At 33.3% G+C, this 25741-nt stretch overlaps 1 protein-coding gene across 1 annotated transcript; it reads left to right on the top strand.

Moving 5' to 3' along the window:
- LOC149898726 (ATP-dependent RNA helicase DHX30-like) lies at positions 1-25345 on the top strand. The gene is made up of 22 exons (XM_090115215.1): positions 1-318; positions 670-822; positions 1398-1596; positions 3293-3510; positions 3992-4084; positions 4658-4705; positions 5255-5399; positions 13394-13593; positions 14204-14317; positions 14710-14866; positions 15422-15581; positions 15966-16117; positions 16671-16834; positions 18684-18764; positions 19415-19487; positions 20288-20424; positions 21016-21204; positions 22209-22373; positions 23265-23466; positions 24228-24417; positions 24879-24949; positions 25121-25345. The coding sequence occupies exons 1-22, from the start codon at positions 210-212 to the stop codon at positions 25326-25328; spliced, it is 3228 nt and encodes a 1075-aa protein (XP_089971341.1). The 5' UTR covers positions 1-209; the 3' UTR covers positions 25329-25345.
- The last annotated feature ends 396 nt before the right edge of the window (positions 25346-25741 follow it).

Genomic DNA, 25741 nt, shown 5'->3' with positions numbered 1-25741 from the left:
GTCAATGTGCCGAATGTCAGTGTCGAAGTTTTTCGCGAAATTTAAATTATTTTATTTTTAACAATAATTTTAGAATTATAATATGATCAATAATATAATTGTAAATATAATTTGAATTGTCTGTGAAGAAAAATGTACAAGTTATAAGCTTCGAACGATACCTATCTCTTCTTGAAAAATTACATTAAAAGTGATATTATTACATAAAAATGTTTTTAAGGAGGATTTTCATTTCAAAAACTAATAATTGTAGACACCTCAAACTTTTGAGACATACCAGTAGTGTAAATTACGACATAAACCATCAGAATTACAGCAGTAAGTTATTTCACCTTTATAACCTCTAACATTATTATTGTCATATTGTTTTTAGTTTTACTAACACTGTATTTATAATAAAATAAAATAAATCTATTTAGTTAACACATAATATCTTCTATTTATTAAACCCAAAGGGATAGTCAAATCTTATATATAAAAATGAATCGCAAAATGTGTTGGTAAGCGCATAACTCGAGAACGGCTGAACCGATTTCGATAATTCTTTTTTTATTACATTCCTTGAAGCACGAGGATGGTTTTTATGTAGAGAAAACGTAAATATGTACCACGGGCGAAGCCGGGGCGGACCGCTAGTTTCAAATAAAAATAATTATTTCACTTTTTCAGGCATACCTCATTGCCAAAATGTTTGTGCAAGTAAAAGCAACAGGATACAGCCACAGAGGCTTACAACATATTCCTATCTTATACATACAAAATATTACTCTAAGCAAATAAGTGATAGTTTAATAAATGACCAAAATGCACAAGAGGAACAAGGTATGTAAAATCTAAATAAACTTGCCTTTTTTTATCAATATAATATACTATAAGAAGCATATTAAATATTAGGCAGAGTAATAAGTAATAACACTGTAAATCACTACATTGTATAAAACAAAGTCGCTTTCTCTGTCCCTATGTCCCTTTGTATGCTTAAATCTTCAAAACTACGCAACGGATTTTGATGCGGTTTTTTAATAGATAGAGTGATTCTCGACGAAGGTTTTAGTATGTAATTGATTAGGTTTTAGACAAAGCAGGCGAAGCCGCGGGCAGAAAACTAGTTATGTATAATTAAAGCAATGGTGGTGTTACAGCTATATAATGATTTCATCCAGATAATTAAATGAATTTAGAGAGATTGAATTAAAAGACAAGGTAAAAAAAACACATTTGAGCAATTATTTTGTTTTAATTCAACACCATTTGTGTTTTAGCATTCATATTTTCACCTGGCACTATATTTCTAATAATTAAAAGTAAATTATTATTGAATTTATATTTTTTGGTTTTATGGCATTCAAATGCTTTATAAATTATTATTGTAAAGCCAATTTATAAAACTGTTTCAGAGTTGAACAAAATACGTGAATTATTCTCTCAACCGAGGGTTACGCTAAACGAACTCGCAAACAAAACTCCAGATAAGATATTCGATATACATTACAAGCAGGCCTCTGTTGCACCTAAGGGTAGTAAAAAGAAGGTTCAGCAGAATGACTGGACATGTACATATTCATTTGTTTGGCCGGAAAAAGCTAAATTTGAAGGGTATGTTCTACATGTCAAGTAAATGTTACGATTATTGATAACACTCATTGCGAAAAAATTGTCGACAAGGCAATTATGTAAAACTAAATTTTTATTGAGGCTATAATATTTTTTGACCGCCTCCTTGGTACAGTGGTTGACGCGTGAGCGTAGTACTGATGGGTCCTGGGTTCGATTCCCGGTGGAGACGAAGAAAAAAAAAGGTCTCGGTCTGGTAGGACACAGAAGGCTGATCACCTACTTGTCCCTAAAGAAAATCGATCAGTGAAACAGATGTATAATGCATCTGCCCCTTACCCCACTAGGGGACATGGCACTTCACTTTTTCACTTTTATAATATTTTATGCATTCTTTAATATAATGCTTCTGTATAACTTATGGTTATGTACTCGTGGAAGTATGAATTATAATTACCATTTTTTTTAATAACCCAGATACATGTAAGATTTTATTTCGTTATAAATAATAGACATTAACCATGAACATCCAGTGAGATAAATCAATATATATATAAATGAAACCCGTTTCGCGTTGTCACGGCATCACGCCTGAACGGGTGGACCGATTTCGATAATCCTTTTTTTATTATATTCCTTGAAGTACGAGGATGGTTCCTATGGAAAGAAAACATAAATATGTACCACGGGCGAAGCCGGGGCGGACCACTAGTAAATTATATTAATCAATCTATTTTTACTATTTCAACACTAAAATACTAAAAAAGACAATACTTTGTATTAGAATATATCTGTAACACAAGCTAGATAATAATTTCTTGAAACAAATTGAAATAGGTGTAAATTATGTGCCTGTATAGGTAAACCAGAATCTGATGGCAATTAGGGAAATCAAAATTTTGAGTGTGCAACCCTAGGGAAAATGGACTGAACGATCTTGATACTGCTTATTTTTTATTTTGTCCTCAATATCATTACTCACATTACATAAGTGGACAATACTGTACTTAATAATGAGATATCCACTTAATATTATGTAGGTACATACTTACATGTATAATATACAATTATACAAATTACTTTTATACAGGTAATACATATTATTATTTACACATACCTATATTTGTATATTCATTACCAGTATGCCATGTGAAAATATCGATATAATGATAATGTAGATCAAAACTGCTTATATTTTTTTATAAAATAAATAAAAATAAAATAAAATTATACTATTTATTTTCGTAAGTATTAACAGACACACATTATTAAATTGACTTGGACAGCTTGGACTTGACGAATAGCCGTATTGGAAACTCCTGTAATAAGTTTTCATAAAATTATATTCTAATCAACAAACAATATTATAGTTCCCTACATATAATATTTTTTAATTTATAGTATCAAAACGGGTAAGTCCAATTTACCAATAAAATCTTCAAAATTGAAAATTGTGATGTGTTTGACCCTTCTTCATCGAATGTTTTTCTATATACATTATAAACAACACCTCTTGCTTGTGATCGCAGCGGCTTTTTCGACATTTTCGAAGATTTTTTAGACAAAATCCTAAAAATTATTCATCAACTGCAAAAAAGACAAATAATTTGACATCCAATTTGATAGTTGTCAAATAAGTTGCCACATAAAAATCTTTTATTTCTTAAATATAAATATGCCATCAGATTCTGGTAGACCTTTAACAATATAACCTTTACTTTTAAATATAAAATTTCAGTACAGCACTATCAAAACGTCAAGCTGCTGAAAAAGCGGCAATTCAATCGCTTCACTGGCTCTACTTAAACAGACGGATAAACAACAAAGGCGAACCCATATATGATAGAGATGTTCTCGATAAACTAAAGAGCACATTGAATAGTCCTATTGAAGTGTCGATTAGTGATAAGTCGATGAAGGCTGTTGATAAAGTTTGGAACGAATATGAGAAAATTAGTAAGTTTTATTGTTGATTGGTAGAAATTGCTTTGTGGTGTAAGCCTGCGATGATATATATGTAGTTACTTATTATGTAAAATTGAATTGTTATATTGATATGATTTTAAAAGAGCAACTATTAATAATATGTTATACCGATTCAAATGTGCTTCTAGAAGTCTAATTAAATAAATAAATGTTTGAGTTCGAACATTGTGAATAAAATACGGAATTTTTCAGTATTAGTGCAATAAACCTTTCAATTACAGAACTTAATTAAAATTCAAATAATGATTAGAGATAGACATAAATAAAATATATTGTTATGCATTAATAATTTAGAATAAAATTTATTAGTAATTTCAAATACACAAATATTTGCTTAAAATATAATATATGTTTATTTTTAAGTATGGTATGCCATATAATATATTAAAATATAGCATTTATTTTTACAGAATTCATATGCTAAATAACCTATGTATTTATCTTATTACAGAATCAATATATGATACAACTTTCAATGAAGCAAAACAGAGAAGTTATAATTTCCCAATAAGTATAAAAAAGGACTCGACAATAGATGAAAATGGTAATTATTTATTTACAAGCTGTGCCCCGCGGTTTTACCCGCGTTGCTCTGCTACTATTGTTCTTAGCGTGATGATATATAGCCTTCCTTGATAAATGGGCTATCTAACGCCGAAAGAATTTTTCAAATCGGACCAGTAGTTCCTGAGATTAGTGCATTCAAACAAACAAATTCTTCAGCTTTATATTATTAGTATAGATTTGTTACAGAATATCTCCCAGTGTTTTTTTTTTGCATGATATAAAATATTATTCATTGTCCTACTAATATTATAAATGCGATAGTTTTTCCTCACAAATGGATTGTCATGTGTGTGTGTGTGTGTGTGTGTTTGTTACTCTTTCACGCAAATACTACTGAACCGATTACAATAAAATTTAGCACACATATAGAGGGTAACTTGGATTAACACATGGGATAGATTTCATCCCGGAAATCCCATGGGAACGGGAACTATGCGGGTTTTTCTTTCAAAACGCGGGCGAAACCGCGGACGGAAAGCAAGTATTATATATAGACTTATATTTTTTTATTATTTATTTCATCTTATATACTTATTTGTTTTTGTTGTAGATGGCTCTGAAGATCTCAATATAGACAGTGAACAGGATGTTCTATCAGGTATGTAACAAAAACCTATTATTAATTATTTTATTAAGTACTAAAAATAAAAATATAAGCATAGGTCATCATATAAGCATAGCATCACCTTAATTTTTCTGTTTAGTTTTTATGTCAGTTAAAATAAAATGTCAAAAAATATTTTAATTAAAGTGAAACTTCTTTAGGCGCGTTTAGACTTTAGAGTAAAATTTCATGGTCGCGCCATGAAATTTTACTCTAAAGTCTAATTTTATCTATATATCTGTATCTTTGAATATTGCCTAAGAAGTTTCACTTCTGACACCTGTGCTCGGCACACACGCTTTTTTTAATTAAGTTTTAATTAAAATAACTCTTCTATAATAGACTCAATATTTAAAAAAGACGTGTGTCACTCGGGGAATGCCACGATAAAGCTTTTGCATGCTATGCCTTCAAGCCACACCTCCGAGCCCGTCGGAGTGGGGAGCGAGAGGTTTTTCGTTACTAAATTTCTGGATTCGGTCCCCGCGCTCAAGGCCCGCGATAGAAGCTATGCAATAGCTTAATAATAATATTTTTTAACAGATTTCAAAAAACACGTGCACCCTGTATTCGGGAAAACATTAGAGCCGCCATCTTCGACCACTCTAGCGAGACGAGAGAGAAATTTGAACAAAATGTTTGAACATTATGATGAATCCCTCACTCCATTGCCTATAGATCAATATTCGTGAGTATTTTTTTGTGTTATAGCTATTCAAATTCAATGAATATTTGCGTTTTAAAGATTTAAATGTAGATATGGATAAACAGCGGGACGTAAAAATTTGAATAAATGAATTTTTTTTTTTTTTGTAAAATAAAAATGCTGCTGAATTGTAAATCTGAACCATTCCTGAATTCACGTCGGCACAAGATATACAATAATTTTTTTATTAAAATCTATCAGTTTATGAATTCAGTAAAAAAAATTATGAAATAAAGTTTTTTTTTTTTTTGATAAAATTATCGAACTAAGTATCTGCAGTATTAAAAGTACTTTTCCTTTAGGTGGCATTAAAAAAATCTATCCTGTATAGTGTATACTAATTACGATATTATATTAGCTTTTGTTCCGGGTTCGCCCGAATATTCGAGTAAAATTTCCATGGGAATGAGATGTTACACTACAGTAAAAAGTAGCATTATTTCTATCTTTCTTATACATTACTAGCGGTCCGCCCCGGCTTCGCCCGTGGTACATATTTCGCAATTAAAGGTAGCCTATGTTCTTTCTCAGGGTCTAAAGATTATCTGTGTCAAATTTCATCAAAATCGGTCCAGTAGTTTATGCGTGAAAACCATACATACATACATACAAACCTTTCCTCATTATAATATTAGTATAGATGTCTCTCTCTCTAGCCTCCTAACTATCTCCAAACTTAATTATAACATAAAAACTTCCTTATGAAGTGATAAGCAAACAAACAAATACATTTACAATATTACCAAGGATTATACTTATACACTTTTACCTCAAACTCGTATCACTGGGTTACCCACATGACCCCGATGTTTCTGCGAAAGTCGCTTTCTGAACATAATATAATTCAATGACCGAATAACCGAGTTACAATTCTCTTTTAAAGTTATACGTGCGTTGGCGAAACAAAAGGAGATCTTTATGGCCCTTTACACCGTATGATTTAAGTGAATATTTTCGAAGATATTACAGATTTAAAAATTGCGGGACGTAGCGTTTGCGGTGGTACCGGCCGGCCGCCATTGCACCCCTGCGAAGCCGGGGCGGGTCGTCGTAGTCTTACTATAATATACAGAATATACTTAATAAGTGAAAGCCGTATAAAGGAATACCTACTTTGTTAAGTTTGAGATATATTCGATGTAATTTTCGAAAACAATTGACTATCAATTTGGTTTGAGATATTTGCTTAAATGTTGAAAAACAATAATTGACAATCTTTTTTGAAGCTATTGGTTGTGGTATATTTACAAAAAAGATAGTTTGGTTTCATTTTATAGAAAGAAAAACATTTATTTGACGAGACGTGTGATAAAATAAAAAAATAATAGTACAAGTACAAATAATATACATAGTAATCGATTTTATACGAAACTAGCGGTCCGCCCCGGCTTCGCCCGTGGTACATAATATTTACGTTTTCTCTACATAAAAACCATCCTCGTACTTCAAGGAATATAATAAAAAAAGAATGATCGAAATCGGTTCAGCCGTTCTCGAGTTATGCGCTTACCAACACATTTTGCGATTCATTTTTATATATAAGATTTCTTCTTAATTCTGTTGTTGTTTCGACACAAATAGTAAAAATATATAGATACGTTTTTTATAGTTTGTGTTTCTATGTGTAATAATAACATGTTGCCTTTTGAATCGATTTCATGATTATTTTAATTGAAGCACATATTCCAATTAATCTTTAAACTAAAGTTTTTTTCTCACCTTTTGTATTTCTTTGGCAAAAAGAATTTTTAGAACTAAAGTGATGTCATATGAATATTAATTATACTTCAGACGGGGATTTTTATTTTTTATTAAATCAATACAGAATAGACTGTACTTTATAAATTCCAAATTGTATAGACGTGATTACAAAGTAAATATACGCAAGAGGATTTTGTTTTAGATAAACATCAATGTTTGTTTTACATTTAAAAATAATTCTTGGATTTACATTAATCATTAGCATATTTGGAATATTTATATTTGTACTTATGTAAATATTTTTATTTTTTACTTTATGTAACTTATTTAGAGGTTTTTTTTGTACTAAAATATGAAGCTGTTATGATTTTAAAATGCTTTTAATTGAAATAGTGTCTAAATTCACCTTTAAAATGATTTATCGTTAAATGTTAAGGTTTGAACTTTATTTAATCTACTGGTTCAATCAATACACGTACATCGTACAAGCATTGTTTCCAAAATCAGATATAATTTTTATATACCATAAAATAATGTTTATTAGGCCATTTTGAAGGCTGTTTGTTTATAAAACCTAGCCGCTTATCTCTGCCACGCCTGAGTTGATCAAAAAGTCGCTAGAATAATCTATACTAATATTATAAAGCTGATGAGTTTGTTTGTTTGTTTGAACGCGCTAATCTCAAGAACTACTGGTCCGATTTAAAAATTGTTTCGGTGTTTGATAGCCCATTTATCGAGGAAGGTTATAGGCTATTATCATCACGCTCGCGCTAAGACCAACAGAAGCGGGGCCACGCGGGTGAATCCGCGGAGCGCAGCTAGTAAATAATATAGCCTATATTTATCTGTAAAGTCTAACTTACTCTTTAGTGCTTCTAGTGGTAAAAATATTTGTTTAATTCAGACTATTAAATTTTAATTTAAAATCAAAACATCTTATGTTTTCTCCATTATCTTATTATATTAGTTTAAATGTGGGACAGTCCTATTAACCTGCGTTCAAACGAAAGCGAAAGTCTATTGAAATCGAAAGTATGACGCTTCTTACGTTACAAAACGTCACTTATCGTCATTGTGACGTCACTGTGACGTTTCATTTAGGTATCGTCAAGAAACAGAAAGCGGAAAGCGAAAGTGATTATAGTAATATTGTAGAGAGTAAGACGTGGAGAAGTGTGTTGAAAGTTGAGTTGGGATGTTGTGATATCGAATTTTAGTAGAAAGCGTCTAAATATGCATTGAATACGAAATATAATGTTCCAAATGTAGGTCAGTTGTATGATATACGGGGTTTCTTATCGATAATACTGCCTTTCTAATCAATAAAACATCTACCCTACTTGCGGATTTCTCCAATATACATGTGTCAATTTGTTTCTATAAAGAATGATAGTTTCTATGAAATCCATGTTATTTGTATAGGTTCATTTGCAAAATTTCTCGTAGTTTCTAAAACTATTAATTTTGTAATATGTAATTAGAAATTGAAATCTTTAACTAATCCTCCTTAAAAACCCCCTTACATATATCTTCCATACACTTCAAATGAGCATACGTCACAGTGACGTATAAATGACGTTGACAAGCGAAACGCGGCTGACGTTTCAGATTTCACTTGAACAGCGATCACTTTTATTTGGCCACAGATGTTGGATGGTTAATAGAAAGTAGGTCATGATGTTATGCGGGCAAGACGTCATTGAAATTATGTCAAAAGATGAACTCAATTTTTGGTAGTGTCATTGATAGCGTAGGTACCTAGTAAAAGCTTGTGGGATTAACTATGTAGGATTGGAAACAACTTTTAAAAGTATTACTTTTTGATTGGATAATGTTTCTCTTCTCTACGTATGTTTGTTATTGAGTTTTATGCCACTCTATAATTAAGATGATTTTACAAAGAATAATAAACTGCAAACTATACATAATAATTTCTCTAATTGTATACAATATCGTATGAAATCTATATTTGGCTGTATATGTTATTTTGGTTAACTGTAACCTATGTAAATATCTCCTTCAAATTCACGAATTTTTATTTTTTCAAGAAAGCTACAACTAATCTATCTGCTTAAATGCAACCATCTACAATAGACATGATGTAGCTTCTCAGTGAAATGTACTATTATCTTCGCGATATTAAAACTGGCATAACTGAAATCAAAACAATCTTATATCCTCATTCTCTACTTGGAAAAGTTCTTTTGACAATGTACCTATACTCTATAAGTCTATAGCTTCAAAGGATCTTTAAATACATTAACAGTAGACAATAGATAAGTACAAGACTAAAAACTTGCTATTATCTTGGCGACATTAAAACTAACATTATTCAAGTTAATTCTAAACAATCCTACATCCTCATTCGCTACTTCGAAAAGCTCTTTTGTCCAAGTCGTGAGAGATAAACAAAAAAACCCATCATCGTATTATTTATTAGTGATTTATGATACAAGGAAAGTAGAACTATCTGCTCGTTCATCACGCTCTGTGGTTAAACCAGCATTTATTATGCCCCTATCAATTATTTATAGTAGATAAGTGTTGGGAAAACCATATCGCGTGTTAATTTTCTTAATGAAAATGAGCGTTGAAAATCGATTTGATAGGTATGATAATTGCCTGTTGAAATAGCGCAAATGTTTGTGGAATAGGATTGTAACATGGACTATGACTTGTGGTCAAAGATTGATGGATGTGTAATTTTATGTATGGTTTTTTATAATTATTGTAGGGTTAGATTTCCGCCCGCGGCTTCGCCCGCGTTTTCAAAGGAAAACCCGCATAGTTCCCGTTCTCGTTGGATTTCCGGGATAAAACCTATTCTATGTGTTAATCCAAGTTACCCTCTATATATATGTGTGCTTAATTTAATTGTAATCAGTTCAGTAGAATTTGCGTGAAAGAGTAACAAACATCCATACATCCATACAAACTTTCGCCTTTATAATAGTAGTAGGATTACGTAGTTGCAAATATGGACTATCAATGTATGCGCTGTCTGACCGCAGATTTACTCTTTAGGCCAGTTGTAGCGTCGCTGTATCAAAAGAAATTACTGTTAATCAAAGTTTCTGAACGATTTTTGAAATCAAAAGCACACATGCTGGGATATACTGTAAAGTTAATTAATTTTCACAGACTGTTGATAAAAAACGGTGCAAATATTTATACAATAAAATAATATTGGCAGCATTTCAATAGGTTTTGACTTTGGAACACCTCAACCGTGCTTTCTAATTTGTTGTCCAGAGTCCAAACTGTCAAGACTCGGAAATCAGATTTCACTTAGTTTTTTTTTTATTATTTTAAGCTAACGTTTGATTAAAATTACGCAATTTCTTATCAAACTATATAAACGGGTGTTCTATTACATATGAAATAATGATTAATTCATTGTGTTGGGTGTTTCTAATTAAACGTCCACCACTGTATGTGTGACGTATTGTGATATATTATGTGTGATAAATATGTGTGATACATATGTGTGATACATATGGATACATATGTGTGATACATATGTGTGATACATATGTGTGATACATATGTGTGACACATATGTGTGACACATATGTGTGATACATATGTGTGATACATATGGATACATATGTGTGACACATATGTGTGACACATATGTGTGATACATATGTGTGATACATATGGATACATATGTGTCACACATATGTGTGACACATATGTGTCACACATATGTGTGACACATATGTGTGACACATATGTGTGATACATATGTGTGATACATATGGATACATATGTGTGATACATATGTGTGATACATATGTGTGACACATATGTGTGACACATATGTGTGATACATGTGTGTGATACATGTGTGTGATACATGTGTGATACATATGTGTGATACATATGTGTGATACATATGTTGATACATATGTGTGATATACCTGGTGCATTCAATAAGTACCTAGCCTCATCGCCAGAGGGTGCTATTTTTTCAAAAGAGGTTTACCATAGTGTAGCTCATTCTTTTTTAATTATTTTTTTTAATTTTCATTCTAATCCCTTCATTTGTTTTAATTTGACAACTTATGGAAGCGAACGTGTCGATCGGTTTTGCAAAAATGGAAAAAGAGCAATATCGTTCGGTGATTCGATTTCTATTTTTGGACGGGAAAACGCGCATCGAAATCAAAGAGCGCTTAGATTCTGTGTACGGTGACTCTTCTCCATCGATGGCCACCGTCAAAAATTGGTTCAACGAGTTTGCACGTGGTCGTACGTCGGTTTTTGATGAACCACGTCCAGGTGCACCGAAAAGAGCTGCTACGGAGAAAAACATAAAAAAAGTCCATGATCTCGTATTGGCAGATCGCCGATTGAAGGTTCGGGAGCTAGCTGAGACTGTAGGCATTTCAGAAGGAACAGTGCATCATATTCTTCACGAGGAACTCAGCATGAGAAAGCTGTCGGCGCGATGGGTGCCGCATTTACTCACACCGGAAAACAAGCGCAACCGTGAGTCCACATCGGAGACGTGTTTGGCGCTGTTTAAGCGGAATCCAGAGGAGTTTTTGCGTCGTTTTGTGACCGTCGATGAAACCTGGATTCACTGGTACACACCAGAGACCAAGGAGCAATCAAAACAATGGATCCAGACCGGGGAACGCGCCCCAAAGAAGGCGAAAACTGTAAAATCGGCCGGAAAAGTTATGGCCACCGTTTTCTGGGATTCACAAGGAGTGATCTACATCGATTACCTCGAGAAGGGTAAACCAATTACAGGGCTTTACTATGCCGATTTACTGGGCCGATTCGACGCCGAATTAAAGAAAAAACGACCCCATCTGGCTAAGAAAAAGGTGCTGTTTCACCACGACAACGCACCGGTTCACACGTCTGCCGTTGCCATGGCCAAATTGGTCGAATTACGGTACGAATTGCTGCCTCATCCACCGTATTCTCCAGATTTGGCCCCTTGTGACTTCTTTTTGTTTCCTAACCTGAAAAAATCACTCGCCGGGAATAGGTACGGATCAAATGAGGAGGTTATCGCCGCCACGGAGGCCTATTTTGCAGAGTTTGAGAAAACCTATTTTTCGGATGGGTTAAAAAAGTTGGAACATCGCTGGGCTAAGTATATCAACCTAAAAGGAGACTACGTTGAAAAATAAATTGCCATTTTTCCAAAATTTTCGTATACTTTTTGTAGGCTAAGGGTGCACTCACACACATCAGTCACCGTCAAGTCACCGATGACTGATCGGTGACGGTTTGTGTACGTATCCACAAACACCAGTCACCGTCATGTTGTCCGTCAGTCACGTCGCCGGTTTGACTGAATCATTGAACACATACATCAGGTTAGTGAGTGATTAGACGTGTGTCACGCTAGAGAACATGTAGCAATTGACGGTAGCACGACGCTGACTGAACTGAGACGTGACGGCACCGGGTGAGTGGGGATAAAAGTATGATACATGTATGGAAAGATTATTTGACGTGCCTGACCGGGGACGTCACTGATAGATTTCGTGCCGGCGACTGTCGTGTGGGAACAGAGTCATACTAGAACTATTGATACATATTTTTTTTAAATCCTGTCCGGTGACGTGCCGTGACGGTGACTGATGTGTGTGAGTGCACCTTTAGTATTTATTGAATCGCCCTCGTATATGTGTGCTACATATGTGTGATACCTATGTGTGATACATATGTGTGATACATATGTGTGATACATATGTGTGATACATATGTGTGATACATATGTGTGATACATATGTGTGATACATATGTGTGATACATATGTGTGATAAATATGTGTGATATATATGCGTTTTGAAAAATTTTCCTACTTTTTACAATGACAAAATGTGACATGTTAACATAATTTAGTCATTGTGACAAAATGTGACAATGACTAAATTATGTTAATGGAGTATCGAGAACTATTTTTTATGTGAATACAATGGTGTGGAGACGAAGGATTGTATTAGTTATAGAAACATATTCTTTGTATACTTTAAATTATAGTTAATCACAGACAGTTTTTAACATTTCATTTTACCGGTTCATTTCGTTTTACTATTACGAGTTCGCGTCATTCTTCATTGATCATTGAATTAACTGCAGCTCGAAATATACAACTAGCGCCATCTACAACTTACCACATAAATAAATTAAAATATATATCCATGCAACTAGAACTATCTATAAGCGTTTATAAATAAACGTCTTTCAGCAGCCAAATAACCAAAACACAACATAAATAAATCTTATTACTTTTCAATTTTCAGCGAGCAAATAACAAACACGCTACAAAATTCCCGCGTCCTAGTTATAGTGGGAGCGGCAGGTTGTGGTAAATCGACTCGAGTACCGGCGGCCATTTTGAGGGGTTGTGGGGTTGCAACCACCGCTCTAGTGTCGGAGCCGAGGAGGGTCGCGGCTATTGGTCTAGCTCAGAGGGTCGCTGATGAAATGGGGGAGGGGGTAGGTTGTTTATTTATATTTATATATACATGTCTTGTTTACTAGCCTAATGTATATGTGTTTCGGCGGCCATTTTGAGCGGTTGCGGGGTTGCAACCACCGCTCTAATGTCGGAGCCAAGGAGGGTTGCGGCTATTGGTTTAGCGCAGAGGGTCGCTGATGAAATGGGGGAGGGGTTAGGTTATTTATCTATATTTTTTTGTATTTGGTATCAAAGTAATAATTACTGTATGTACTTTAAACCAAAATGAAACATACTGATCTACTGGATTTTTGCACTGTTTTCAACGTAATTTATTTATGTAATTTAAATGAAATTATAATTTTTACCTAATTATAGTTAATACCGAATGATTGTTTTTGCTCATTTAAAAACAAACTCTGCCTTATAATATATACACTGATAGGCAGAGTTTTACTATTATTATGAGCGTGATTGATATAGTACGTCAATTATATAAGCAAAAAGGCGGCCTTATTGCCAAAATGCAATATTTTCAAAGCTAATAAAATAGACATTTTTCTTTTTAAAAAATAGTCTTTTACAATTAATAAACCATAATCATCGACTCGTCTTTTAATATCGATTAATTACAATATACGTCTACAGGTAGGTGAAACAATAGGTTATCAAGTGAGACTGCAATCGAAACCGCCTCGACCGCCCGCGGGCGCCATCTTGTATTGTACTTCAGGCGTGTTGTTGAGAAGATTGCAAATGAATCCAGGTTTGTAAAAACTTTGTACTAATTAATGCAAAAGTTTGTTAGAAAGTATGGACGTATGTTTGTTATCAAAGTTCAATCAAAAATATCAACACAAATACAATAACAACAGTGTAACGTCAACACTGACGTCACGCTGTTGTTGTTAAAACGCGCTTTACAATATTTGTATAAAACAAGATATACGCCCGCGGATTCGCACGCGTCGTTTAAATAACAAATTATATACTTACTTAAATCTTAATCACTATCCTATGCAGCAAAATTGAATGAAAATCGGTGCAGTAGTTTTTGAGTTTATCGCCAATTCATTCAGACTCGACGGAGGACTTTGTTTTATAAAATTTAGTGATTTATAATGATGATAATTATAATTCATTCAATCATTCATTCAGGTCTCGAAGGTTGCAGCCACGTCATAATAGACGAGGCACACGAGCGTGACGTCAACACTGACGTCACGCTGTTGTTGTTGAAACGAGCGTTAAACATCAACAAGGATTTGAAGATTGTTGTTATGAGCGCTACGTTGGATATTGATGTTTTTACAAGGTAATTATAATAAGTTTTGACGTGACAACGTCTTATAATTCGATAGAGCCGGCTGCACGCACGAAAAAACATGAGTCATGCGGCGTTACCTCGCTCTGAGGCGTTCCATGTAAGGCTTGAAGTGCGAGCGAGAGCGCGGAACGAGCGACAAAGAAGCACAATCGGACGTTGTCACGTTCAACTATCGTCAGTAAACCGACAACCAACCAATTTTTTTGATAAAATGTTGTATGTACTTAAAATGGGACGATGATGCGTGTGTTTTTTTAATTTATTACTTACTTTAAAAATCGTTTGTTATAGTCTAATTTGACTACAAAATAATATGATACGGGCGAAGTGATAAATAGGGAATTTTTTATTAAACCTGCACATAGCATTTACTATTTAATTTTCTCAAAATTGCATGTTATTTATAATTTGTTGATGTTGAAATAGGCAATTTATTACAATTTATTACAATACTTTAGAATTTAGATGCATTATTACAATTTTATTGAAATATCATGTTATTATTTTATACCTTATAATTATTATTTTTTTACCGTTTTTTAGGTATTTCGGTAATTGTCCCTTAGTTGAGGTACCAGGTCGTACTTACCCCGTGGAAGATTTATATTTAGACGATTTAGAAAAGAATTTCAATATAAAGTTTAGGAATACCAAAGAAAATTGTACTAAGGAGGATGGCAAGCCGCAGATTAACTGTCAAGAGGTTAGTTTATTTAAATAATAAATATAATATGTGTACATATTATATGTATAATATAAAAAAATATGTTTGTGCCTGTTGAAAATACACTCATAAAATATTAGACCTATATGGTCCTATTTCGGACTTGATCATAAGGATAAATTAATGTGTAATTTGAAACACATACTTCTCAAAATATTCTTCAGCAATTGAAATTGAATTGAAAAATAAATTATTATTCGAATATTTTTCATGTAAATTATATTATAATACAGTATTGGTCTTACCACAAAACAATTTAATTTCTATGTGAAATATGACAAAACCAGATTAAAGAGAACCCGCGTTTAAAGTTAAACCCTGTCTAAAGTTTTTTGTGGTATGACAGTATAATTTTAATTTCAGGTAGTAGACTTAATAACAGCAGTAGACAAAACAAGGCCAGAAGGTGCTATACTAGTTTTTCTCCCGGGTTGGGCTGAAATCAAACAAACTAAACAACTGTTGGACGAAATATATAAAGATGGGTTGCATCTAATTCTGCCTATACATTCCAGGTATGCTAATTAATTAATTTATTAATTTACTAGACTTTTGTAGTGGCTTTGCCTGAGTTCCGTTGAATCTTTGCCATACGAATACTATACTAATATTATAAAGCTGAAGAATTTGTTTGTTTGAACGCGCTAATCTCAGGAACTACGGGTCCGGTGTGAAAAATTATTTCGGTGGTAGATAGCCCATTTATTGAGGAAGGCTATAGCTTATCATCACGCTAAGACCAATTGGAGCGGTACAATGTGGGAAAAACCGTGGGGCACAGCTTGTTGATTACCTATATTATAATATGTAGATGTGGAAGGGTAAAAATAACCAAGTGGATGCTATCTTTCAGAAGTTACACGCTTACTGCATTGATTTAATCTATTTATTTTTAATTAGCACTGATTTTATCCAGAATAACCTTTGAGGGAAGACAGACCTTAGCCCAGCAGTGGGACAGCCATGGCTCATAATAATAAATAACCTTTTATTCCTACTTTTTGTTGGATAGTGTAAAAAATAACGAAAAAATCTTATTATTTTTTTTAATTTTGACTATTTTTACAGACTATCAACCCAAGATCAAACACGTATGTTCAACACACCGCCCCCCGGTATCCGCAAGATAGTGCTATCCACTAATATAGCGGAAACATCAGTTACAATACCAGATGTAGTGCATGTCATAGATACGGGAGCTCATAAGGAAAATCGAGTTAAACCGGGAACTGGTAAGATAAAAAAAAGAGCAAAAAAAAGACGGGTTGCACTGGGGGAGTGCCGGCAGAAGTGAAAACTTGATTATTAACGTTGAGCATGTTTGATATTTTGGAATGGTATCCGTCTTACGCTTTTTCGATCAGGTCACGTGTCCTGACGCGAGTTTAAGATTTTATACCCAACGCCGCTAAAGAAGTTTTCACTTCGAAATCCTCAAAATCTGTATCTTCTAAGAAAAACAGAGTTAGGTGAAGTAATGGTGATTAAAAATATCTATTTGTATAATACATATTAGAAAAAAAAATTGTAGTTAATAGATCTCCATTTACGTGCAAAATAACTAAACACATAATCTCACTGATAATAATTATTATTTTCAGAAGTATATTAGACAGAGTTTTCTATAAAAAATGTTTTAAGATACATTTTTGACAACCGTCTCCTTTCCCAATATTCAAACTACGGTTATAGATAGACAGCTATCTCCGATAGCTAGTAAGGTTCTATCCACGTAAGATAGATACGATATTGGGAACGGTCTTTATTATTTATTATTTATTATTTAACACTTTATTAGTTGTACAATCAGGAAAACTTAAAATTACTTACAGCTAAAAAACAGAGTACAACTAACTTGGCGGCCTTATCACTACGTAGTGATCTCTTCCAGGCAACCACGGTAAAAGGTAACGAGCAAAAAGGTACGCGGGACGAGAACAGGAAAAAAAAAAAATAATAATAATAATAATAGCAAGAAAAAAAGAAGAGTTTTTTATCATACAAACATGTGTCTACATAAATTAATACATATATATCTAAATATATATAATATCATATACTTACATACATGTACAAAGATAATAAATATAAATCTAAATAGACGCATACATAAATAAGATAAGTAGGTATACATACAAATTATATATATACATAAATATTATATATCATATTCTGAAGGAAACACACCGATATTAGATAAAATACCTATATATATAAATGCTATGCATATCTATACATAAATACCACACATACTACTACATACATGTAAAATAATAAAAGAATGTTACTGATCCGGATCAACAGCGGAGAGAAAGTGTTGTCTCACAAGATTTTTAAACCCCGAAGCGGTCCTGGCTTGTCGAATGTTTAACGGCAGAGAATTCCATAACTTCACGGAAATTGCTGCGAATGACTTGCCATAGAAATTTGTGCGTCGGCATGGAACACGCAAGATAAGTCTGTCCTCAGAGCGAAGTGAATAGCTTTCATTGTGCAAGAAGGAAAAATTGGACTTGAGGTAGGAAGGAGCAGAGGGATTAAAAAGGATACGGAACAGTAGTTGCAAATAGTGTAGATCCCGGCGAAGTCGGATAGGGAGCCACTTGAGCTTTTTCCTGAAAGAAGAAACATGGTCATATTTTCGAAGGCCGAAAATAAATCTAATACAGAAATTTTGAAGACGCTCAAGTTTATCAAGATGCTCGACTGCTAAATCAGGAAAACATGCATCCGCGTAATCAAGTATAGGAAGGAGAAGGGACTGGTTGACTTTACTGGTTGACAGCTGTCAAAACGTTATTGGAACGCTCAAATAGACAAATTCAAAGAGAAAAATATACCTCTAGTAAGAAGTTAGTCATCCAGACGATAGATAGCGATCAGAGATAGGTTAGCCTATCGCTAGTAAGCTTATTGGGACGCCAAAACAAAAGATAGATAGCATTTTCTATCTTTAGTAGGGTCAAAGCGAAGATAGATACGAATTTCACGGCCATATACTTTCACACGCCATATCAAAATAAATACCGAAATAAATTGTCATGATTATTCCTATATCTAATTAAGTAATTTTATTTCCAGGCACAGCAAGTCTTGAAACAGTATGGGTTTCATACGCGGCGGCAAAACAAAGGGCCGGTAGAGCTGGCCGAGTGCAACCGGGTGAGAATATTAGTGTTGTTTAATGTTATGTATCACTACATAGTATAAAACAAAGTCGCATTCTCTGTCCCTATATCCTTATGTATGCTTTAATCTTTAAAACTACGCAACGGATTTTGATGAGGTTTTTTTTAATAGATAGAGTGATTCAAGAAGGATTCAGTATATAGTAGTTTTTAGACAAAGCGGCCGAAGCCGCGTGCGGAAAGCTAGTAAATTATATAATGATTCGATAATTTTTAATACCTCAAACGACACTATATAACCAATAATTTAGATTTTTTTTATTACAAACTTTCCGCTCACGGCTTGGTGTATGCAAAGAAGGACCCATATTCATGGGATTTCCGGAATAAAACCTATCCGATCTCCTATCTCAGCTCTCAAGCTATCGCTGTTCCAAATATCATCCAAATCGGTTCAGTGGTTGAGGCGTGAAGAAAAAACAGACAGACGGACAGAGTTACATTAGTATTTATAATATTAGTTAGGATACAATGTAAAAATGAGATATGAGACGCATGTCTGTAAAAAAAAATATTTTGCTCAACTTATATTAAAGCTAATTTTTTTTAAAGATATATTTTTTAATATTTTTGCATTGTTTAATACTATTGTGTTTCTGATAATTATCTATAATTAATTTTCAGGATTCTGCTATAAAATGTACACAAAGGAAAAACAAGCTGAATTTTCGCCTCACACTACGCCAGAAATATTACGGTTAGTTTTCAAAATTATTATTCTATTAATTAATATAGTAAATATAATCTAATGTATTTTTTTAAATACGAAAGAATTTTTCAAATCGGACCAGTAGTTCCTGAGATTAGCGCGTTCAAACAAACAAACTCTTCAGCTTTTTAATATTAGTATAAATATATTCATGTACAACTAAAATAAATAAAAGCTTATATAGAAATTGATATTTTTGATTTTATGGCATTCAAATGCTTTATAAATATATATTTATAAAGAATAGAAAAAATTCGATCACGAGGCGGGACTCGAACCCGCATCCTTTCGCGCCATTCCGGGGCGGATGCCTGACCAATTTTATTCTATACAGGGTGTCCCACTATTGGTATACTAAGCGCGAAGGAACTTGTAGTTTTGCATACACTGATCACGTAAAAAATACTTTTGAAAAAAATTACGTCCAAAATTTTTTGCTAAATTTTTCCTGAAAATCCATCTTTTCTTCTCTAGCTTCGCGCAGCCGGCATATACCGCTTCTCTAATATGAGCATTTTATCTATGAAAACATAATCTTAAACGATAGCTCACGTGCTGGTGGCAAAGTTGGGCGGCTCGCTTGTTATGGGTGTACACATAGAGTTTTAAGAATTCATCTATTTGAAAAAAATGCGTCTGGAATTTTTTAATTATTTTTTACGTACTCAGCGTATGCAAAACTATAGTCTATAACCTCCTTTGAGCTTAGTATACCAACAGTGGGACACTCTGTATATTCTATATATTCTTTATAAATTTATAAAAGCTAATATATCTATAATTTTCAGAATACCCCTAGACCAAACAGTATTAGATTGCAAGAGCTATGCGCCAAATGAAAAAGTGGAAAGCTTTCTATCGGAATTACCTCAACCGCCAAGCTCTGATGCTATAAGATTCGCTGTTAGAGATCTTATTGATATAGGTTTGTATAAATTATTATATTTAAGTTTTAATTTGTATTATTTATTATTTTGTTGAATTTATAGCGTGGTTTTGTTTGCTTTTGTTTGTTATGTTGAAATTATACAAATGGCAGGTTTCACTTGTTTTTTACTACTTTTATGAAATTTGATTCAGCGCAATAGCAAATAACATATCAAAATAAAGTATAAATACTTCCTCTAGTAATATGTTAATAAATGAAAATTTTGTGATATAGTATGTGATAAAATACATAATTATATAAGGCTATAAGCATTAAAATTGTTTATTTTTATTATGAAGCGAAAAAACACAAAGTATTTAAAATTACAGAAAAACTCAAGCTTACTTTTATCTATCCTATTAATATCTACGTTTTTATATGTATAAGGGCCGATTTTTCAATGCTTGGATAAAACTTATTCGTCGAATAATGTATAAAACTAACATTTTAAAAACGTATTCTAATTGTCCGTATTTGACAGTTTACGTGACATTTTAATATTATCGTGTAATACTTTATTGGACGGATAAGTTTTATCCAAGCATTGAAAAATCGGCCCTAATACAAATATCTTATTATATTCCGCAGGAGCCCTATCAAAATCGGAACAACTCACGCGTCTCGGCACTTTAGTATCACAACTAAATGTACCGCCGCGTTTGGCACGCGGCGTTTTGCACGCCGCGATTATTGGCAATATTGTATCGGCTGGGAATATGTTAGTCCACTGTGCTGATAATATTGAGGTGTTTAGCAACGCTGGGGATCGGAAAGAAGGTGAGCGGTTGGAACGCGGCGTTTTTTATGTGTCTTTGGTTATAGGGCCATTAGAATGAGGCGTTTTGCACGCCGCGATTGTTGGGAATATAGTATCGGCTGGAAATATGTTAGTCCACTGTGCTGATAATGTTGAGGTGTTTAGTAATGCTGGGGATCGGAAGGAAGGTGAGCGGTTGGAACGCGGCGTTTTGCACGCCGCGATTGTTGGCAATATAGTATCGGCTGGGAATATGTTGGCTCATTGTGCGGATAATATTGAGGTGTTTAGCAACGCTGGGGATAGGAAGGAAGGTGAGCGGTTGGAACGCGGCGTTTTTTTTTTATATATAGTTTGACAAGCGAGTAGAACGAGGCTTTTTTATACGTCTATAGAAGTGGTATTAGCTCGAGAGGTTTTGCAAGCTTCGATTGTTAGTACATAAGATTGATGGGAAAGATCGTGAGCGGATGGAACGCGGCGTTTATTTTAGTAGATTCTATGAGCAGTTGTCGTGGTTGAGATGCAGCGTCATTTAGGATGTGTTGATGAGATTAGCGTTTGGAACGCGGCGTTTTTTTATTGTGTATTGATGAGAAGAGCTGTTAAAACGCGGCTTTTGTGGAAATATTGTAGCAGCTGATAATAATATGCTGGAAATTATTTTACAATCGGCCGAGTTGCTTTTGGGTTAAAATTAAAAAAAAAAACAAATTATCTTTCATCTGTATAAAATTATTCATAACATAGTTTACTTACGAGTTAAATCGTAAAAATTAACTACATATTTCCCTTAACTCATTACTAATTCATCATTGTATTATTTATTTTGTATTAATAATAATTAATTCTCAATAATGAAATGAAATGATTTATTTGTATGAATTGTTGTTACAAAGTTATAATAAATTTCACGTCCGCACAATTCGCCAACAATTGGCATACAAATATTTTAATTTTATAATTTAAACTAATAATTCACGTAAGTTATTATTTAAACATTATAAAAAACCATTTATTCCAGAGATACGCAACATAAAGCGCAAATACAGTAAGACGTCAGACCATTCAGCGTTAAACTGGATTCAGGATGATTTCGAACAACAATTGGATGAATTTGGATGGAAGAACGTGGATGTATGGTGCGATAAGTATGGTCTGAGGAAAGATAGACTGGGGTATGTTAAGTGTAAGTATATCTTAATATACCTATATAAATCTCGTGTCACAATGTTTGTCCTCAATGGACTCCTAAACCACTTAACCGATTATAATAAAATTCGCACACCATGTGGAGTTCGATCCAACTTGAGATAGGATAGGTTTTATCCCGGAAATACCACGGGAAAGGGAACTATGCGGGGTTTTCTCTGACAACGCGGGCGAAGCTGCGGGAGGAAAGCTAGTTATTAACTAATTTCCGCCCGCGGCTTCGCCGGCGTTTTCAAAGGAAAACCCACATATTTCCCGTTCTTGTGGGATTTCCGGGATAAAAAGTAGCTTATATCCTATTCTGGGTCTTCAGCTACCTACCAAATTCATTGTAATCGGTTCAGTAGTATTTGCGTGAAAGATTAATAAACATCCAGCCATTCGCACAAACGTTCGCATTTATAATATTACTAGCGGTCCGCCCCGGCTTCGCCCGTGGTACATATTTCGCAATAAAAGGTAGCCTATGTTCTTTCTCAGGGTCTAAAGATTATCAGTGCCAAATTTCATCAAAATCGGTCCAGTAGTTTTAAAGTTTGCGTGAAAACCATACATACATACAAACAAACCTTTCCTCTTTATAATATTAGTATAGATTAGGATGGTGATAAAAACATACGTTTTGTAGTATATTTTGGCACATTTTGTTTGTCGTTGCATTGTTTTATATATGTATGGATATATGGTAGTATATTGGTTTATTGATTTTGAGATGGTTAAAATTAAAACAAATAAATATAATTATGCCCATAGTAGTAATCAAAATAATACAGCCGAATTATAACCTTTTTTTAAATCGGTTGTAAAGTTGCTTAGAACATTATTTTACAATTTTTTCCACTTATTTTTCATGTTTTATTTCTTTCAGCATTATCAAACCTTCACCTAGAACAAATACTAAAATGCGGCATCCTAGAAGCGAACCCAGACCCGCAGACACTAAATCAATTCTCGAATATAGACGAGTACACGGCGGCCATTTTGTTGTCCGGCACAAATACATTGCTGTTGACGAAACGGCAAATAAAGATGAAGGGGAAATTGAAAACTGCCGCTGGTTTGTTTACGAGGTAATAAAAAACTAGCTTTTGCACGTGGATTCGCTCGCATAAAAACAACTTTGTAAATCTGAACTCTCGAATCGCACACACAAAAAAATCATTAAAATCGGTTCAGCCGCTTAAGTCGTGTTCTGTGATGACACACTGGCTATTCAGCTTTATTATAGGTATCTATACTAATATTATAAAGCTGAAAAGTTTGTTTGTTTTTTTTTTGTTTGAACGCGCTAATCTCGGAAACTACTGGTCCGATTTGAAAAATTATTTCTGTGTTAGATAGATAGCCCATTCATCGAGGAAGGCTATGGGCTATATATTATCTCGCTAAGACTAACATGAGCGGAGCACTGCGGGTAAAACCGCGGATCACAGCTAGTATAATATAAAATGGTAGATAAGCAGAAAAACACACAGATGGAAAGGCACAAACAGCTTGCTTTTTATGCCTTTATACTTTGTGTTAGTAAGCATAAAAAAATAAGTGATTTGAACATTGACGTAACAATAAACATCTACTCACAAGAACGCTCAAAAATTGTCCGCATCTAAACTCTTCCCACGCTTAATACGAGCAGAGTTTTATAATCAGCGATGCAATCGATTTTGAACATTACTACTACAAAATAGGGTGTAAATTTCAATGAATATATCGATCGACTCATTTTTTGATGAAATTTTGTGCTTCTAATTGTTTCTAGTATATCAATGTTTTTGAATTGATTTAATTTGTTTCCATTTTAAATATTTTCGATTATTGAATTCTTTTTCAGCAATGGTGATCTAGCTCATATAGGCGGTGAAAGCGTAAACTACGGTATAACAAAACGCAAGCACCACACTCACTTACTGACTTACTTTGGCGGTTACCATTCGACTGAAAGACGAGCCCTTGTGGTGTATAAAACTTCGCTAATATCGCCCTGCTGCGCTCTGTTGTTTAGTATGGGAGATATTGTAAAGGTAAAATTTTCATATCAAAATCCGTCATAGCTCAATAACCATCCATTTTTGACCCCTGGTTAACTGGACTTAATTTGTTGCAAATGACCTCTAGTATAACCCCTTTGAAGGATCACGTCGAATTACCAGTCACCCTGTATAATCCAACCACTATTTATTCACTCTTTAACTCTAAAATTCTAACTATCTAATACTACTTCTTAATATTATCCCAAAATTTTATTATATGCTTATTTTTATAAATGACTAAACTTTTCCATTTCACTTCATGATACTAATTAACGAAACAAATTTATTTATTTATTATTTATTTAATCATTTATTGTACCACACCATTTAAAATTACAATGTACAGTATAATATATATTTGTATGGATTTTTGATGGTATTTATTAAAATCCTAATACTTACGCAAAATGAACAATATCATTTCAAATTTCAAATCAATTCATATTTTACAGAAAGAGAACAGTGAAGATGTTACAGATTTGTATCTACCAAGGCACAGGCTTACTATACAAGTGCCAGCTAGGTAACTATTTTTATGAACTACCCGCTTTTTAATAAAAACAAAAATTGTATATGATTATTATTTTAATTTAAATTAAGTTTCAAGGATTTAAAAGATCCTCCTTGTTGCTTATTATTATTATTTTTTTAATGAATAATTAAATGTTTTTATATGATTTAATTTTTTTTTCAGTCAAGCAGAACACATAATAAAAGTAAAAGAAATGCTATGGAATACTTTCCAGTATTATATAGATAGGGATGTAAATAATATATCGTATGAAGAATTCACTAATACACAAGAGTTTAAGACAAAACTTATGAAAATTATAGGCAGGATTTTGGTTGAATCGAACGAGGAATATGTAGAAAAATATATTAAAGACAGTGATTTTAGATAAATAAATTTTTAATGTTATTGGTGGTTTTATTTAACCTAAAAATATGCGTATCCTTACCTATAATAATGAGTTATATATACTAATATGAATGAATGAAAAATTCTTTATTGTACACCGACAATTTAAAACATATAATAACTTATTTAACAATGTACAGAGGGCGGCCTTATCGCTGACAGCGATCTCTGCCGGGCAACCCAAACGACTAGGACAAATGCTAATATCATACTAATATTTATGAGAACGTTTGTGAGGATGGATGTTGTATGTTCGTTAGTCTCACGAAAAACTACTGCACGGATTTTGATGAAACTTTTCAGTATTATCATGGACTAATAGAATTGAGTAATTAGTCTATGGTATTATAGAGTAATATTTATTTGCGTGAAAGGTAATAACCATCAATCCCCACA

This window comes from Colias eurytheme, chromosome 22 (genome assembly GCF_061535395.1).
Source record: "Colias eurytheme isolate Ceu_HAF_F1 chromosome 22, ilColEury1 Martin Lab GWU primary, whole genome shotgun sequence".
Classification (NCBI taxonomy): Eukaryota; Metazoa; Arthropoda; class Insecta; order Lepidoptera; family Pieridae; genus Colias; species Colias eurytheme.
This window is presented reverse-complemented; position numbering and strand designations above follow the sequence as displayed.

Bases quoted from the DNA above. Each gene is read 5' to 3' on its own strand.
- LOC149898726 (XM_090115215.1), top strand. From the start codon at position 210: ATGTTTTTAAGGAGGATTTTCATTTCAAAAACTAATAATTGTAGACAC. The intron at 16,118-16,670 runs GTATGCTAATTA...CTATTTTTACAG, and splicing joins ATTCTGCCTATACATTCCAG to ACTATCAACCCAAGATCAAA. The intron at 16,835-18,683 runs GTAAGATAAAAA...TTTTATTTCCAG, and splicing joins TCGAGTTAAACCGGGAACTG to GCACAGCAAGTCTTGAAACA.